Here is a 19236-nt window from a genome sequence, read left to right on the forward strand (position 1 = left end):
GCTCAGCTCATAGATAATCCGTTCCACAGGCCTTCCGCTCAGCTCATAGATAATCCGTTCCACAGGTCTTCCGTTCAGCTCATAGACAATCTGTTTCACAGGCCTTCCCTCAACTCATAGACAGTCTATTCCACAGGCCTTCCCTCAACTCATAGATAATCCGTTCCACAGGCCTTCCACTCAATTCATATATAATCCATTCCACAGGCCTTCCGCTCAGCTCATAGATAATCCGCTCCACAGGCCTTCCCTCAACTCATAGATAATCTGTTCCACAGGCTGTCTGCTCAATTCGTATATACTTCTTCCACTGTACAGCTTCTTAATGACTATTCTAATAGGAATAAAGAGAAAAGATAGGAATAAATAGCACTTTTTATCTGACTTTATTTCAGAATTAAGCTTTGTTTTGCCTATTTTGATTTATGTAGTTAACATTTTCCATTGCCTTGATTGACTATCATTTAGTGTGTTAAAAAATGAATATTCAAAAAAGGTAAAATTTTTAACTTGTCCTAGGGAATTGCCTCAAAATGTTGATAGATTGCCTGATTTTACAGCTCTGTGACATAACCATCACTTATAACAGGCTAATTTGTCCTACAGCATTGAAATGCAGCTGTTTATCTTGGAGGGAGCTTCTCATACTTCAGTTACTTTGGCACAGTTTTGCATTGTGTGTTTCCGTGGGGATGAGTGTGTGAATGTGGGTTAGTGTGTGAATGTGGGTGAGTGTGTGGGCGTGAGTGTGAATATTGGTGAGTGTGTGGGGGTGTGAATGGGGGTGTGTGTCTGTGTGGGTGAGTGGGTGAATTAAAGAGGAAAGCAGAGATGTTGGGGGTGGAGGACACTTCAAAAATAATCCATTTGTTGAACAAACACCTATTGGGTACCTACTGTGTGCCGGGCTGCATTCCAGGAGCTGGGGACTCAGTGGTGAGGCTCCTCTAGTGGGAAAAAATACTAACAAATATGTAACATCAGGTAGTGATCAGTTCCATGAATCAAAATCAGGTGGCATCAGGGGAAAAGAGGTGATCAGCACTGGCTTCTCTGAGGCAGTCAAGGGACAGTGAAGGAGCGTGTGGACCCTAAGTGGCAACTGGCAGGGCTGTGGGGTTGAGGAGCTGTGTGGAACACAGGCCGGGTGTGAGGACAGTGGGGCAGCCAGACGGGGAGGAAAGCCACTGGGCAGCCCAGAGCTGGGGGGGTGAGAGGGCCCGGGCAAGGCCTGGTGTTGCTGGGGTTGGGGAAGGTTGTACCGGGGTGCGCCTGAGGGTGGGGTGGTAGGATTGGCTAGCAGGTGGGGTGTGAGGTAAAGGTGACGCCCAGTGCGTGTGGAGAACCTAGGTGTCCCGCTGAGGGGGTGCCCAGTAAGTAGAGGGTGACGGGCTTGGGAGAGAATGGGGAATGGAGCTGTGCAGGCTGCGGATGTGGGTGAGTTTGATGGTTCACAGGATCATGGGGCTGGAGTGAGTGGAGACGAGGACAGAGCCCATGGGGGCCTGGGCACTCCCTAAGAGGCTGGGGTGGGCTTGGCCACGAAATGACTGAAGAGGGGCACCAGAGCAGCTCAGCCAGGGCGTGGGCCATCATCCAGTTCCTGGTGGATATTGTGGAATTGTTTGTTTTGTTTTGTTTGAGACAGAGTCTGACTCTGTCATCCAGGCCTGGAATGTGGTGACACAATCTCAGCTCACGGCAGCCTCTGCCTCCCAGGTTCAAGTGATCCTCCCATCTCAAGAACTACAGGTGCGTGCTACCATGCCTGGCTATTTTTTTTATTTTTTGTAGAGACAGGGTCTTGCCACATTGCCCAGGCTGGTCTCAAGCTCCTGGGCTTAAGCCATCTGCCCATCTCGGCCTCCCAAAGTGCTGGGATTATAGGCGTGAGCCATTGCACCCAGCTGTGGAGCTCTAATGACCAAAATTTAGGGAGAGTTTCCTATGCTTTTCTCTATGAAATGAGATGTAGTCCTCTTAGGTTGGTGCAAAAGTAATTGCAGTTTTCGTCATTAAAAGTAATGACAAGAACGGCAATTACTTTTGCACCAACTAAATACTTTATAATCACTGAATTTGCCTTGCTTTCTGTAATTTTCCTGTGTCCGTGTCTTTCTTCCATTGTGAACTTTTTTTCTTGTGTGGTACTTCAGACGTTTCCAGTTTTTAAGAACTCCTGAGGCCGGATGTGGTAGCTCACACCTGTGTGCCCAGCACTTTGGGAGACAGAAGCAGGAGGATTGCTTGAGCTTTGGAATTGGAGACCAGCATGGGCAACGTAGCAAGACTCTGCCTCTATAAAAAATAAAAATTTAGTGGGTGTGCTAAAGCATACCTGTAGTTCTAGCTACTCAGGAGGCTGAGATAGGAAGATTACTTGAGCCAGGGAGGTTGAGACTGGTAGTGAGCCATAATCGCATCACTGCACTCAGCCTGGGTGACAGAGTGAGACCCTATCTCAAAAAAAGAGAACTTTTAAGAACTGTGCCCTCCCCTTTGGAAAATAGCAATAGTGTTTTTTCATAGTCAAGTAATTCCTCCAGGCTGTGCATGATGGCTCATGCCTATAATCCCAGGACTCTGGAAGGCCAAAGCAGGAGGATTGCTTGAGGCCAGGAGTTCAAGACCAGCCTGGGCAACAAAGTGAGACCCCATCTCTAGAATGAAAATAATAATTCCTCCAGTTGTTAAATTTCAGTGAATGCGACATATGCCTAATGAACAAGACTTCAGGCTTTGCATATGTTAATATGTTGCTATCTCATGCCAGTCAGAATGGCAGTTATTAAAAAGTCAAAAAACAACAGGTGCTGGCGAGGTTGCAGAAAAAAGGAATGCTTTTACACTGTTGGTGGGAGTGTAAATTAGTTCAATCATTGTAGAAGACAGTGTGGCGATTCCTCAAAGATCTAGAGGCAGAAATACCATTTGACCCAGCAATCCCATTACTAGGTTTATACCCAAAGGAATATAAATCATTCTCTTATAAGGATACATGCACATGTATGTTCATTGAAGCAGTATTCACAATAGCAAAGACATGGAATCAACCTAAATGCCCATCAGTGATAGACTGGATTAAGAAAATGTGGTACATATATATCATGGAATACTATGTATCCATAAAGAGAAGGAGATCGGCTGGGCCCGGTGGCTCACGCCTGTAATCGGAGCACTTTGGGAGGCCGAGGTGGGTGAATCACCTGAGGTTGGAAGTTGGAGACCAGCCTGACCAAAATGGAGAAATCCTATCTCTATTAAAAAAACAAAACGAGGCTGGGCGCAGTGGCTCACGCCTGTAATCCCAACACTTTGGGAGGCCGAGGCGGGAGGATCACCAGGTCAGGAGATCGAGACCATCCTGGCTAACCATGGCACACATCCTGGTTTAGTGAAACCCCGTCTCTACTAAACAAAATACAAAAAATTAGCCGGACGTGGTGGCAGGTGCCTGTAGTCCCAGCTACTCGGGAGGCTGAGGCAGGAGAATGGTATGAACCCAGGAGGCAGAGCTTGCAGTGAGCTGAGACTGCGCCACTGCACTCCAGCCTGGGCGACAGAGCGAGACTCTGTCTCAAAAAAAAGAAAGAGCTGGGTGTGGTGGCAGACGCCTGTAATCCCAGCTACTTGGGAGGCTGAGGCAGGAGAATCATTTGAACTCAGGAGGCGAAAGTTTCAATGAGCCAAGATTATGCACTCCAGCTTGGCAACAAGAGCGATACTCTGTCTTAAAAAAAGAAAACAAAAACAAAAAAGGAGTTCCACCAGGCACAGTGACTCACACCTGTAATCCCAGCACTTTTGGGAGGCCGAGGCGGGTGGATCACCTGAGGTCAGGAGTTCAAGACCAGTCTGGCCAACATGGTAAAACCCCATCTCTACTAAAAATACAAAAATTAGCTGGGCGTGGTAACGCATGCCTATAATCCCAGCTACTCAGGAGGCTGAGACAGGAGAATCACTTGAACCCAGGAAGTGGAGGTTGCAGTGAGCTGAGATTGCACCACTGTACTTCATCCTGGGTGACAGAGCAAGACTCTGTCTCAACAACAACAACAAAAAAGGAAGGAGATCATCTACTTTGCAGGGACGTGGATGGAGCTAGAAGACGTTATCCTTAGCAAACTAACACAGGAACAGAGAAACAGACACCACATGTTTTCACTTATAAGAAGGATCTGAACAATGAGAACACATAGACACATGCGGGGGATCAGCACACGCTGGGGCCTGTGGGGTTAGGAGAGGGAGAGCATCAGGAAGAACAGCTAACGGATGCTGGGCTTAATACCTAGGTGATGGGTTGATCTGTGCAGCAAACCACCATGGCACACATTTACCTGTGTAACAAACCCGCACATCTTGTACATGTACCGTGGAACTTAAAATAAATATATAGCTATCAAAGTTATACTTTGTTTCTTGCCAAAATCAGTTACCTTTATTTGCAGAATAGAATCCAACAACTGATTTTTGTTTAAGAAGGAATCGTAGCGTATGTCCGTTAAACATCATATAAGTAACTGACTCTGAACACCGGATGAGGCTGTAACAGGTCAAGTTTTAAGCACAAGCATATAGATTCACAAAATGGCGCCAGACCCTGCCCTGGTTGCTCAGGACACACAGGAGAATAAATTGCACTCTCTCCTTCAGTTTGCATTCTGATGACAGAGACAGCCAGATGCAGTTTCATTCATGTTAGTATGGGAAGTACTGGGACTGTAATATTAATAACATGCCGGCAAGGAAGGACCAGTTATAGTAGCTTAGCCTGAGTGTCAAGGAAGGCTTTAGTGAGGAGGTTGCCTTTCATTTGATCTGGGCCTTGAATTTGTCAACTAAAGACAAGGGAGAAAGAGAATAGATGGAAAGCACAGAATGATAATGAGCAAGTTTGGGGCCTGAGTTGTGCAAATAAATCTTCCTTATAAATTGCACTATATGCTTGAGATGAAACAAGTTGAACACCATTTGAGCAGTGTTGATAGTAGAGTGCATTTTAAGGTGTGTGTCAGCTTCTCTCAGGGCCTGCAGTCATTTCAGCAAGCACGGGCGTTTGGGGTCCTGCCAGTGCGTCTACCCTTGCCTCTCAGCCCCACAAGGGGAGAGCAGTTGCTGGTTTGCTGCCTTTGCTCCAGGCCTGGTTCTGTGACTTGCCCTAGGCCACCTCTTTTCAGTGCTGTGATTTGATTCCCACATATTTTGTTTTTTTTCAATTTGAACACCCTTAATCTCATCCCCTCAGGCCTTCACTGAGTTTATTTCTAGGAAGAACAGACCTGATGTAGGGAGACCTGAAGCCCAGGTCATTCGAATTCTCCTACACTCCCTATGTTTTGTGATGTGTCACGTCAAATGTTGGTAAAATGTGCTGAGGATGCGTCAAAACCCTGGACCATTGCAGTTCATAGAAGGATTTCTTTTCTACATTTAAACTATGGTATATACAGTATGCCAGCTATTTTCAAGTTTTATTATTACTTTTTAAATTTATAGGTTAGCATAATTTAAAGTGTCGGGAAACAAATCTTCTAGATTTAGTCTAGAAATTCTGGACCATCATTCTTTAAACAGTTCTGTTAACTTGTGAAGATCAGGGTGATAAAGATCTCACCCTATGGGAGAGTGTACGTGGTGGAAGTATGTAGGTTTGACCACTGTGGAAATCAGTTGTCAGTATCCTACTAGGTTGGACATTCAGGCACTCAGTTAACCAGCAGTTCTTCTCCTGGATGTGTAGGAGAAACACACACACCAGGAAATGTGACCAGGTGTGACCAGAGCAGCAGAAATCTGGAAACAGCTGGAGCACCCATCAGCAGGTGGAAATTGTATTACAGTGTTATTATACGACAAGGAGATGTGTCATGCAGTAGTGAAAGTTAGGGGCCTGCAGTTATTTGCAATAGGCAGATTAGTCTAAGAAGTGTAATACTGAGCCAAGTCCCGAAGACTCCTATGATAGAAGTCCGTGTTAACAAAATTCAAAAACAATCAAAATGAAACAGTGTTTCATTTGGCACACATATGTATAGTGAAACCTTTTTAGAAGCAGAAATACAAAATTCAGGGTTGTGGTTTTAATGGGTACTCCTTGTGGGAGGATGAGGGTGAGATGGGAGAGGTAGATGCAGGTAGGTGGATGTTATCAGTCATGCTCTTGGACCTGGGTGTTGGCTTCATGGGTGTTCACTATGTAGTTATGCTTTTTTTTTTTTTTTCTTTTTTGAGACAGTGTCTCACTCTGTTGCCCAGGCTGGAGTGCAGTGGCATGATCTCGGCTCACTGTAACCTTCGCCTCCCCGGTTCAAGCAAATCTCCTGCCTCAGCCTCACAGGTAGCTGGGATTACAGGTGCCTGCCACCATGCCCGGCTAATTTTTGTGTTTTCAGTAGCGACGGGATTTCACCATGTTGGCCAGGCTGGTTTCAAACTCCTGCCCCCAGGTAATCCGCCTGCCTTGGCCTCCCAAAGTGCTGGACTACCGCACCCAGCCTAAGCTTTTCAACTCACATGTGTGCACATACATGCTTGTGTGTATCAGAATTACATTTAACTTCATAGATAGGACTGATTTCATTTATAGGCAAATGAAAAAAAGCAGAAGATTCAGGTTTTTTTTTTTTTTTTTTTAAATGAATGTGTTATTTTCCTTTGGCTGCTGTAACAAAGTAATCCCAAGTTGGTAGCTTGCAAAAACAAATTTATCCTGTCATAGTTCTGGATCTGGAAATGCAAAACCAAGACCCTGCCGTCTCTGATAACTGTAGGGAAGAAGGCTTTCCTGCCCCTCTCAGTTTCTGGAGCCACCAGCAGTCCTTGGCCTTCCTTGGCTCATGGCTGTACCACTCCAACCTCTGCCCCCATGTTCACGTGGCCGTGTTCCTAGTGCCTGTGCTCACCTCTTCTAAGGGTGGCACTCTTTATAGTTAGGATCTGCCCAATGCCAGGGTGTCTTCGTCTTAACTGACGACATCTTCAGAAATCTTATTTTCAAATAAAGTCACATTCTGAGGTTCCAGATAGACATGAATTTTGGAGGACATTATTCAACTCACTGTAGTGGTCAAAAGCTGTGAAAAGGCAGTTCGCAGGAAAAGAAATAGAAATGATTAATATCAAAAATATGCTTAAGACTGGGCTCAGTGGCTCACACCTGTAATCCCAGCACTTTGGGAGGCCAAGGTGGGTGGATCATTTGAGGTCAGGAGTTCAAGACCAGCCTGGCCAACTGGCCAACATGCTGAAACCCCTCCTTTACTAAAAATACAAAAGATTAGCTGGGTATGATGACATGTGCCTGTAGTCCCAGCTCCTCCGGAGGCTGAGGTAGGAGAATTGCTTGAACCCAAGAGGCGGAGGTTGCTGTGAGACGAGATCACGCCACTGCACTTCAACTTGGGCAAGAGTGAGACCCCGTCTTGGAAAAAAAAAAAAAAAAAAAAGCACGCACGCACACACACACACACACACACACACACACACATATATATATAATGTGCTTAACCACACATTACTAAACAATTGCAGGTCCCACTTACCCCATTTTTTTTACCTATCAGATTGCCAAAGGTTGTGCGATAGAATTGGCAAGGGTGTAGAAACATGCATCCCCACGATACTGGGAGTGTAGATTGGTGTGGGCTTGTTGGAAGTTAAACACAGATATTGATTGGCCTCCTCTTCCCTGACCACAGTGCTGCCCTCTGCCCCCTTCTTCCTCAGCCTCCCTGCCCTGAGCCCCATCCCTATTCTACCACAGAACCACCGTGGGTGCCTGCAGAGTTGGGCCTTAGAAACCTGCCGAGGAAAGCAAGCTCCTGGGGGAGAGGAGCAACTACGTTTTGTGGACGAGCTTCCCTTGGGTGGGCTGCTGCCCTCCTCAGCCTGCAGACCCGCCAGTCAGACTCTGGCTCTCAGCAAATGCCTCCCCAATTCCTTCAGTGGAACAGCAACATAACTGAAGGCCAAAAGAGGACCTGAAAAGATGGATGGGGGGAGGATTGAGGCATCCCGTGGCCACTGGGAAACCTCTGCCACAGTCTTCCTGCTCGGCAGGGACTGTTCAGCATGGCTCCATCTCTGGCTCTGCCTCATTAGTCTCTCCCCAGGGGCCCTGCAGTTGATGTCCTTGTGGGGAGTCCTTGCCCTTGCTCTGCTCGTGGACAGGCACCCAGCAGGTGCCCATGGGATTGGGCTTCACAGTCGCCATCATCCAGCCTCAGCAAACATGAAGTGTGTGCTATTAGAGAAGGCCTAACCCAAAACTTACCCCAATTTTCCATGGACTAAAGATAATCTAGATTAAGGTTCTAGGTGAGTAATGGAAATACTCAGTAGGTCATGCTGCTCTCACGTACTTGGGAAGCATTATTTCCAGACTCCAAACTGAGAGGCCAAGGGAAACCCTCCATCTCTCAACCAGCAGAGGCAGACACCAGCAGTGTCCCCAGCTCCGCTGTCCACCTGTGCTGTGAGTGCTGTGTGAGTGGCCATGCCTCCCTGAGCATTGCACGTTAGGGGCTGTGTGAACCAGAAGCAGCTCTGGCACAGAGGAGACCTGCTAAGGGGAAGCCCTTGTGGCGAGGCCCCCACCAGCAGACTGTTCTGAGGCAAACCGCCCTCACTGGTCAGATCTGACCAGATCTTTGGAGATACCTGTGATGTCCTGAGACACTCACACTCTGTGACAATAATGACTCAGCCATATGTAATGTGAGTGCTGTAACTTAGGGGACAGTGATGGTGAGCAGAGCCATTCCTGGGGGCCCCATGGGGATCTCAGTGGGACTGAAGGAAGACATTGTATGTTTAAAGTTGACAGTACTTTCTCTCTCTGTAGAAACATGAGGACACCGACTGTCCCTGCGTGGTGGTATCCTGCCCTCACAAATGCAGCGTCCAGGCTCTCCTGAGGAGCGAGGTAGGGGCGGCCGGGCCCGGCCGGGAGTCTGTGAAGTCCTCAGGGCTGTGTACCTGGGTCCCCTTCCCTGCATAGCCAAAGCCTCACGTTTTCCCAGTTCATGAGAGTCATGTGTATAGCCAGAAAAACAAAAACCACAGCAAAAAGCCTTACGCCATTTTTTGGAAGTCAGAAGCAAGCAGTCAAAAGCTACGGTGTATGGTCGGGCGCAATGGCTCACATCTGTAATCCCAGCACTTTTGGAGGCCTCGGCGGGTGGGTCACCTGAGATCAGGAGTTCAAAACCAGACTGGCCAACATGCTGAAACCTCGTCTCTACTAAAAATACAAAAACTAGCCAGGCGTGGTGGTGCACACCTGTAATCCCAGCTATTCAAGAGTCTGAGGCAGGAGAATCATTTGAACCCAGGAGGCAGAGGTTGCAGTGAGCCAAGATCACACTACTGCACTCCAGCCTGGGCAACAAGAGCAAAACTCCATCTCAACAAAACAAAACAAAACTACAGTGTGGTAAATTCAGAGCAAAGATTGTGAAGCATTAAGAAAATGAGAATATTTTATATACAGTACAAGCAAAGGTGACAAGGGGTTTTTAAAGCAATTTTAACTCTATAGAATAGTAATTGCTGTTAGATTATCTCAAGAACATGAATTAGAGACACTTCAGAACCATTTTGCTCACAATGCTGGGTGGAGGACAGCTCCCACATTTTAGGGCCGCCAGAGGGGCCCTGTGTGGCCTCCCCCAAGGGTTGCACGTCTCACATTGCCCTTGGCACTCTTTCTTTGAGATAGGTAGATTTTGCGTTGACTTCACTTGATCAGGATATGTCCAGTTGGGAAAATTTCAAGGATTCTTAATGTTTCTGCATCTGTCCTTACCTGGAGCTCCTTTAGTTAGTATTCTGGGAGTCATCTGGGGCTACCCTGGGCTCCTTGGATGTGTGGTACCCTGGTCTAAGGAGCCAGCTCACCTGCTCACCTCAGCATTTTTCAACAGACTGAAATTTTATTAGTAGATACAGTGTAGCAGCAGGGAGAACCAGCCTCGCATGCCCCTGACTGAGCAAGAGGGTCCGTGTGGGGCTAGGGCCAGGGACTCGGGGTGGAGGAGGGCCCAGAGAGCCACTCTCCCCCAAGGTGTGCCCTCCCGGGACCTTGAAGCTGAGGGTCAGGGCACAGTCTCGCCTGATGACGGTGGCCTCTGGGCCCTGAATGTGCCCCTGGGAGGAACTAGGGAAAAATACATGTAAATTATTGCCACAACTGGACAATCCTCTGTTAATGTTTAAAGAGTCAGTGCTGTTGAAATATTTTTTTTTTTTTTTTTGAGACGGAGTCTCGCTCTGTCGCCCGGGCTGGAGTGCAGTGGCGCAATCTCAGCTCACTGCAAGCTCCGCCTCCCGGGTTTACGCCATTCTCCTGCCTCAGCCTCCCGAGTAGCTGGGACTACAGGCATCTGCCGCCACGCCTGGCTAATTTTTTGTATTTTTTGTAGAGATGGGGTTTCACCAAGTTAGCCAGGATAGTCTCGATCTCCTGACCTCGTGATCTGCCCGCCTCAGCCTCCTAAAGTGCTGGGATTACAGGCATGAGCCACTGCGCCCAGCCAATAATTTATTTATTTATTTTATTTTTATTTTTATTTTTATTATTTATTTTTATTTTATTTTTTTTTTTTTTGAGACGGAGTCTCGCTCTGTCGCCCGGGCTGGAGTGCAGTGGCGCAATCTCAGCTCACTGCAAGCTCCGCCTCCCGGGTTTACNGGGTGCTGAGAACTGTGAGCATCCCCAGATGTTGAGCAAAAAATTTTCGACAGAACACAAAAAGCACTGATCATTATTTTTATTTTTATTTTTATTATTTATTTTTATTTTATTTTTTTTTTTTTGAGACGGAGTCTCGCTCTGTTGCCCAGGCTGGAGCGCAGTGGCGTGATCTCTGCTCACTGCAAGCTCCACCACCTCCCAGGTTAATGCCATTCTCCTGCCTCAGCCTCCCTAGAAGCTGGGACTACAGGCACCTGCCACCACGCCCGGCTAATTTTTTTGTATTTTCAGTAGAGACAGGGTTTCACCGTGTTCGCCAGGATGGTCTCGATCTCCTGACCTCGTGATCCGCCCGCCTCGGCCTCCCAAAGTGCTGGGATTACAGGCATGAGCCACCGCTCCTGGCCAATAATTTATTTTTTTAAAACATTGTTAAACCTGCATCTCTGTTGGGTTTCTGATGAAAGATGCTATTGAGCTATAGATTATTCCTGCCCCTATTCCAGAGCTCCTGTAGATTCCCTAAGACTCAGAATACTGATAATAAAACCAATTTAGAAAAAGGTCCAACACCGAATTTACTCTAGTACACTGAAAATAACATACATCAAGCCCAGTGTGTCCCTGGTTTAACATGTAATAGTGTTGACATGCAGGTTTGTTATTGCAGTAATGACACTGGAAGAATACATTCTAAGTTTTTAAATTAACCTTGTTCTGCGCAGTCTTCACACTGCGTTTCCCTGCCAGTCACCTGTCATGCGCCTTGTGGGCGCTTCCTGCAGGGACAGCCGATCTGGGTTCCGAGGAGCTGCAAGGGCGTCAGGCTGCCAGGTTCCTACCACCTTGACTCTGCCCTGGCTCTGAGACCTTCCTTGAAGGTTAACCCTAGCAGTGGCCGCATGGGCCCCTCAGTCCCTGCCCCTCCTCCTTAGCTTTCGCAGCAGGGATCCATTTTCCCCTCTGTTGTAAATATCCACCTAGAGGGAAGGACCGCCTTTGTCCTGGTAGACTGAGAAGTTGTAGAACTTAGCTGCGTCCTCCAGGAGGACGTGCTTTGTGAGCCTTGGGAACACGTGCGTGCTGGCACACAGAAAGACACCTTCCCAGCTGCTGCACCCACACACCCATCCTCCCAAGAAGAGTCTGTTTTCTGTGAAGAAGGTCTATCCCTAGAGTTTCCTGATGGGAATTTCTTCAATAAAAGACAAAACTTCTGCTCAGTCTTGAGGCATGATAAAAAAAACAAAGACCAAACTATACCTCATTTGTATTAGCCTAACTCCTTAAAATGTAATCTTTTCCATTCCCTTTTCTCTTGTTAGGGCATCATAAGTGCTTTTTATTTGATAACTCACCAGCATTTGAGCTGAGCAAGGGACTTTTTTCTTGCAAAATGAGTTATCTGCTCCCAGCCCCACCTAAATTTCCTGCCATCAATTAGAGGTGACAGTATTAAGATTATATTGCTAGACTGATCTTAGAGGTCTTTGAAAAGCTACCTGAATTTCTGGCCCTTACAGAGGGAAAAAGTCTTTTCAGTTGAAGGAAAAACTCATCTGCACTTATCTCAAGTATTACGAGTAATGGTACATTGTGTAAGCTTGCTTTGAAAATATATTTATTTTTGTGTACCGTATATTAGGTGTGTGACCCAGTTGCATTCTGAATGCTTTCTATTTTTTTGTGTTTTCATGCAATTTTTGTTTATGGTCTTTAAATGTGCATTTCAGTTTATGTTTTTTCTTTCTTTTTTAAATTCTGGCACTACAGATGGCATGTCACATTTTGAACAATTTGTTCTAAAGAAACTGCAAGTTTAAGAAATGTTATAGTAAATGTATTCTTGTATATTGGCGTATATGTGTATACACGTGACTAGACCGTATATTTACTGCATAGAAGTCTAGGCAGAGATGATATATACACACCTGTAGTGATAAACACCATTCTTAATAGTACAGCCCAGATGCTATCTGTGCCCTAATATGTTTGAACATTTTCATGCAAACGTTTGTGCCACAACTCACGTCTCTTTCCCGTTGCAGTTGAGTGCACACTTGTCAGAGTGTGTCAATGCCCCCAGCACCTGTAGTTTTAAGCGCTATGGCTGCGTTTTTCAGGTCAGTATCCGACATTTGTCCTTCCCAGTCACTGACATTCTGCCATGAGAGAAAGTTATTATATTAACATTTTAACATGCAAGCTCTGGACTCCTTATTCTTCTTCGTCATGAAACTGAAACACCCTGTCGCATGGGTGACGAAAGCCACGTGCAGCAGGCGGGATGCTCGCTTTCCAGTTGGTGGTGTTTTGAGACCTCAGGGAGACACTGTGCTGAGGTGGAAGTTAATACATTACGAGAAGTACTGCATCCAAAACCAGCTAGTGATGCAACAGATAGGCTTGACGTTTGGTGGGGTTTTCAGATAGATTGTTACGGAAATTTTAGCTGTTACCTGAATCTAAGCGAATATCAAACTGAGCATAGTTTCAACAGCGTGTGTGTCAGTACACAGCCATAATGATCACACACGTGTGTATCCATAAATGCATTTGATATACATGTCTGTGCTGACTCTGACCCCAGCTGGGGACAGACGCAAAATGGAGCACAGCTCATAGAGAGCATACCTCCCAGAGAACAGTGTGGGGAGGGCGTCTCTGTTGCTGCCACACATGTAGTGTGAGAAATCTGCATCTGGTGTTTTGTTGTTGTTTATTTTTTAACACATCTGAGGTTGCTAGTGAATGGAACCAAGTTTTCATTTAAATACATGTATCTTAAAACTATCAAGAGGCAGTATATGTTACAATTAAAGTATTTTATATTTTATGTAGCACCAATACATTATTATGAAGTCAGTACAGAGAGATTGGCATCTTAGTATTTTCTGAGGAAGAGAACAGCCAAAGAGTAAGAATGACTGTGCCTTCCTTTGCTTTAGTCTCTAACAAGACTGAGCCTCCCCTGTTCTGTCGTACGTAGTATCATTCATTCTCTCTGTGTATGTGTATATATATGTTTATATATTGCAACACTTATATCAACATATATATATGAATATTCTATGTACAGAGTATATGTTTTGGAGATCATTAAAATGCTTTCTGTGGCTTCTTAATTTTCTAATAGCAAAACAAATTATATTTCAGACAAATTATTTCCTTAAATATATGAAGTACAATTACATGTGCTCATTCCTGACTCTGAAATGGTCTACATCTTATGTACTCTGTAGATTGTATTTGTTTTGTATGTAACTTTTCTAAGAATACTAGAATGGTGAAGAGCAATACATCTTTGGATACAGTGTATTTGAACTAATAAATTAATACTTTAGTGAATTCTTTTGAATCCTACTTTGCTTACATGTTTACTAGACTGTTGTCTAGTAAAGTTGTGGCAGTATCTCACCACAACTATGGGTATCTAAACATTTTCCACTTATACTATATTTTAATGAGAAAAATAGTTTATAATGGATCAAGAAGGAGTTTAAAATTTAATTTCTTGATATTACAAGTGTCAACCCTTGATAAGAAGCCACTTGAGATGAGCTGGAGGGATGAGGAGATAACCCTGAGATGCTCACTGTGGCATTGCAGGGTGCTGGCCTCCTCACCTGCACGCAGTAGCCAGGTGGCCCTGAGCACAGCCCTCCTTAGGCGCAGAGATTCCCTGTTCACTTGATGCAAATAGGTCTCCCCTCTCTGTGTTTAGTGCTGCTTTTAGGGTTGTATGTTAGCCTTTCTGCCCTTTGAAATGCAGCGAGGTTCGCTGAATGCCTCACATCTTTGCTCTCGCAGGGGACAAACCAGCAGATCAAGGCCCACGAGGCCAGCTCCGCCGTGCAGCACGTCAACCTGCTGAAGGAGTGGAGCAACTCGCTCGAAAAGAAGGTGGGCTGCACACTTTCCTGCTGCTGTGGGATTTATATCATCTCTTCAGATTATTTAAAGACAGAACCTTTTTATAGTTATTAATGGGTTTTATTAAAAGAAACCATATCAAGAGATTGTCAAAAAAACTCTGTGTGTTCTTGAGCTCATAAATGACGGTGTTTTATTTTTGTTCTTTGTTTTTTAATTGCCAAACAAGTGTGAAGTGCTTTTTTAAAGTCAGTCACGTTGTGATGATTTTAGCATCTATCCAGCACAGAGATGATCAGATGCCCGGTCCCCACCCTGCTGTTTTTTTTTTGTAAGCAAAGTTTTATTGGAAGACAGCCATCCTTACTCGCTCTGTGTTGTCTGTGGCTTCTTTTGCTCGAAAGCAGCAGAGTTAAGAGATTGTGGGGACTGTACAGCTTGAGATATTGACTGCTTGGCTCTTTATAGAATAAGTTTGCCAGCCCTGACCTGGGTGGTTACCCCTCTAAATGTGTTACACTTCTGTGTCTTTTACAAGAGACAAACAGGAGAAAATATTTGATATGATTACAATTGATTTTGTCATTTGACACCTTGCAAAACTTGGTGCGCTCTCCACATAGATGGGACCACTTCCCGAAAAGACTCACTCTCCCATGCTGTTTTCTTTTCTTTCTTTTTTTTTTTTTTGAGACGGAGTTTTGCTCTTGTAGCCCAGGCTGGAGTGCAATGGCACGATCTCGGTTCACTGCAACCTCTGCCTCCCGAGTTCAAGCAATTCTCCTGCCTCAGCCTCCCGAGTAGCTGGTATTACAGGTGCACACCACCATACCCAGCTAATTTTTGTATTTTTGTAGAGACGGAGTTTTGCCATGTCGGTCAGGCTGGTCTCAAACTCCCGACCTCAGATCACCTCCCCACTTCAGCCTCCCAAAGTGCTGGGATTACAGGTGTGAGCCACCGCGCCCAGCCCCTATGCTGTTCTTGAGAGACCTTCATTGCAGGTCTGTCGGTGCAGGAGCAAGCACCTTCCTGCAATAATGCTGGTTCTCAGTAGAGTTTATTCAAACAAACTCAGTAGAGTTTGTTTGCTCAGCGGGGCCTTCTTCTTATCATGAGAAGATGAAAACCTCTAAGGATTGATAGAGAAGAAGTTGTTGTAGGATCTACCATTGTGGCTTAATTACAAAAATATAAACTTAATTCAATATTCAACAAACATCTATTGAGAACTTGTAGTAGGAGGACACTAAGGTGAATTATAACAGCCAGTGGAGTTGACATTTGAGTTTCGTAAAGATTTCAATGTCTTGTTTCCAGTGTTAAATCCCAGCAATTTAAAATGTAAATATACTGCAAGGAGTCTAAAATTTTAAATCGAAAGATTTCCCTTTAATCTGCCTTAAGAGAGTTTTTCATCTAAATGCTTGAGCTGAGGTTGAGAAGCAGTGGAAGGATTGGCGTCCTGTGCACACACACGGAGAAGAACAATGCTGATAGGCAGCAATGCAGAACTCATATTTGCAGAATCCTGGAGATCTTCCTGTGAGCATAGAGCATTTGCTCTGAGTTCAATGGTGGTTTACCTAGGAATCTTTTTTCCTCTTTTTGAAGCTGGCATTTGTTTCTGTCTTTTTAAAATTGTAGGCATAGATCACAAGGCTTCTTACCTCTCATAGATGATATGTTTCTCATTTAGAAGGTTCTTCGTTTCAATTTAAGGATAGGCTTTGTGGGCCGGGCGTGGTGGCTCACCCCTTTAATCCCAGCACTTGGGGAGGCCAAGGTGGGTGGATCACGAGGTCAGGAGATTGAGACCATCCTGGCTAATACGGTGAAACCCCGTCTCTACTAAAAAATACAAAAAACTAGCCGGGCGAGGTGGCGGGCGCCTGTAGTCCCAGCTGCTCGGGAGGCTGAGGCAGGAGAATGGCGTGAACCCAGGAGGCAGAGCTTTCAGTGAGCTGAGATCCGGCCACTGCACTCCAGCCTGGGCGACAGAGCAAGACTCCGTCTCAAAAAAAAAAAAAAAAAGAAAAGGATAGGCTTTGTGGTTGGGCATGGTGGTTCATGCCTGTAATCTCAGCACTTTGGGAGGCCGAGGCAGGCGGATCACCTGAGGTTGGGAGTTCAAGACCAGCTTGACCAACATGGAGAAACTCCATCTCTAACAACAAAAAAAATTCAGAAATTAGCCGGTCATGGTGGCGGGTGCCTGTAGTCCCAGCTACTTGGGAGGCTGAGGCAGGAGAGTTGCTTGAACCCGAGAAGTGGAGTTTGCAGTGAGCCAAGATTGCGCCACTGCACTCCAGCCTGGGCGACAGAATGAGACTGTCTCAAAAAAAAAAAAAAAAAAAAGAATGTTACCACTGAGTTAGATACACAGTAGTTGAGCAGGTCTGCAGCACGTGGTTATCCAGCAAGATGGTTGTGGACTATGCTGTCATCTGGCAACCTTTCAAGGCCGAGTCCCTGTGAGGATTCGACTCCTTCCTTTCCATTCTGTGCTCTTTTCCCCACTGAAAGTGAATGGTTTGCATCATTGGAAACCCCAGGACATACCAGAGCAGCCCGCCCACACACAGTGCAGCAGTTTCTCACTCTGTGAATGCCTCATGTGTTTAAACTATCTCCAGCCAAGTCACGGTGGAAGCTCCGAGAGTGCAGGATGCACAGCTGTGCACTGCCCTCTTGGACGTTGCCAAAGGACTGATATCTCCCGGACTCTGCCCATCAGAGCAAACCCCCGCTCTGTTGTCAGGCCAGCCAAGCCTCGGCTCTGCACATTCTCATTGTGCTCACGAGAAGGTGCATGGTGCCCTTCACTAGGTCCAAAAGCAAAGGCTGGACAAAGAGCAGAGATTTTATGTTTACTTACAGTGGGAATTTATTTCTTATTATAGAATTATTCAGTTGGAATTTCTTAGGTTATTTTGTTCATCTGTCATAGAAAATAGAATGTTTGAGCTGGTTCAAAAAGACCGATCCTCAGCCAGGTACGGTGGCTCACGCCTGTAATCGTAGCACTTTGGGAGGCCGAGGCAGGCAGATTGCCTAAGCTCAGGAGTTCAAGACCAGCCTGGGCAACACTGTGAAACCCCGTCTCTACTAAAATACAAAAAATTAGCCGGGCGTGGCAGTGGTGCGCCTGTAGTCCCAGCTAACTTGGAGGCTGAGGGCAGGAGAATGGCGTGAACCCGGGAGGCAGAGGTTGCAGTGAGCCAAGATCACGCCACTGCACTCCAGGCCCCCCCCTGGCCGATAAGAGTGAGACTTGTCTCCAAAAAAAAAAAAAAAAAAGACATTCTCACATTCATAGTCAAACTAAAGAAAAACTGCAAAATCCTGGACTTAAAAAACCCATTTTATATTAAGAAGCTTAAATGGAGGGGAATGTAAAGACCCCCAACAAAGTGGGCTGGAGTAAAAGGATGTTCTCAGTGCAAAGACCTCGGACCTCCCTGGGCGGCTGTTTTGCCGGCGCTCCTTGGAAAACCACCTCGCCAGGTGGACTTTTCCATGTGCTTACGGCATCTCCCTTGCTAGACGAGTGGAAGCAGTGATCTGGCAGGACCTGGAGTTGGATTCTTTGATGAATGAATGAATAAATAGTTTAAGATAAGGGAAGTCCTAAAGTGAAAGAATTGAGTTTAGTGTGACCATGACATGTGTTCATTGCTGTAAGTTGCTTCTGCTCATACTCAACTGCTAGCATTTGTTGGAGAGCAGTGGCGGCAGTTATGGCTCCTGCAGCCTTGACCTCCGGGCTCAAGTGGATTTGGCACCCAGCTCCCCAGTAGCCTTGGACTGTAGGCGTTTGCACCACAACCTGGCTAATTTTTGTTTTTTTTTTTTTTTTAGAGATGGGTTTTCCATGTTGTCGTCCAGGCTGGTCTTCAATTCTTGGGCTCAGGTGGATCCGTCTGCCATCAGCCTTCCAAGTGTTGAAACTAACCACGTGGGAGCAATCACAGCTGGCCTATTGACAATGTTTGGAGACATTACTGAGATTTTTGTTTTGTCGAAAGAGTTGGCCATATCATGCATTCTTTTTGCAGGGATATGAGAATAAAGAGTCTGCAGAAATTCTGTCCCGTGTTTGACAGATGGAAAATGAATGGTTACTTTCAGAGGGACACAAACACCACGCGATTGCCTGCATATGGCCCTGCTCCACATTCGTGCAGTTGACCCACTTGTAGGAGTTCGTGGACGTATGAGGCAAGGAAGGGAAGGAAAGCCGAGTTTTGCGGATAAATCCTAGGAAAGTGAAAGTTATATTTGCCCATGAGACATTGCAAGTTTTGTATTCCTTAGTAAATACATACTTGGTTTTTAAAATTAAGAAGTGATTGCTTCAAAAGAATGTTCTCTTGACTTGGCAACTGTGCCGAATATGAAAAGGGACACCCATCTTGTTAGGGCCTGGTTATCCTTTAGATGGACAGGCATCAGGAGTCAAACTCTTTATCACATCTGGTTTTTGTGCCGAGATGCCCCTCCAGGCCGTCACCGTTTGTGACCATTGGTCCCCAGGCATATGGTGGTTTTAGAGTGTACATCGTTGGAGAAGGCACACATCAGATCTGGCACAGGCTTAGGGTCTTCTGGGGGGGTGGAGACCACCAACCCAATGGATAGACAGAAGACACCTGTTGGTTAGA

At 45.8% G+C, this 19236-nt stretch overlaps 1 protein-coding gene across 1 annotated transcript in view; it reads left to right on the forward strand.

The window, feature by feature from the left end:
• Positions 1-19236, forward strand: part of TRAF3 (TNF receptor associated factor 3) — an 87723-nt gene that overhangs the window by 52696 nt on the left and 15791 nt on the right. The window contains exons 7-10 of the mRNA XM_017851494.1: positions 5581-5633; positions 8849-8929; positions 12748-12822; positions 14510-14602. Coding sequence (XP_017706983.1) covers positions 5581-5633; positions 8849-8929; positions 12748-12822; positions 14510-14602 — 302 coding nt within the window. The remainder of the gene's footprint in view (positions 1-5580; positions 5634-8848; positions 8930-12747; positions 12823-14509; positions 14603-19236) is intronic.

Source organism: Rhinopithecus bieti, unplaced genomic scaffold, assembly GCF_001698545.2.
Source record: "Rhinopithecus bieti isolate Rb0 unplaced genomic scaffold, ASM169854v2 scaffold_34310, whole genome shotgun sequence".
Lineage (NCBI taxonomy): Eukaryota > Metazoa > Chordata > Mammalia > Primates > Cercopithecidae > Rhinopithecus > Rhinopithecus bieti.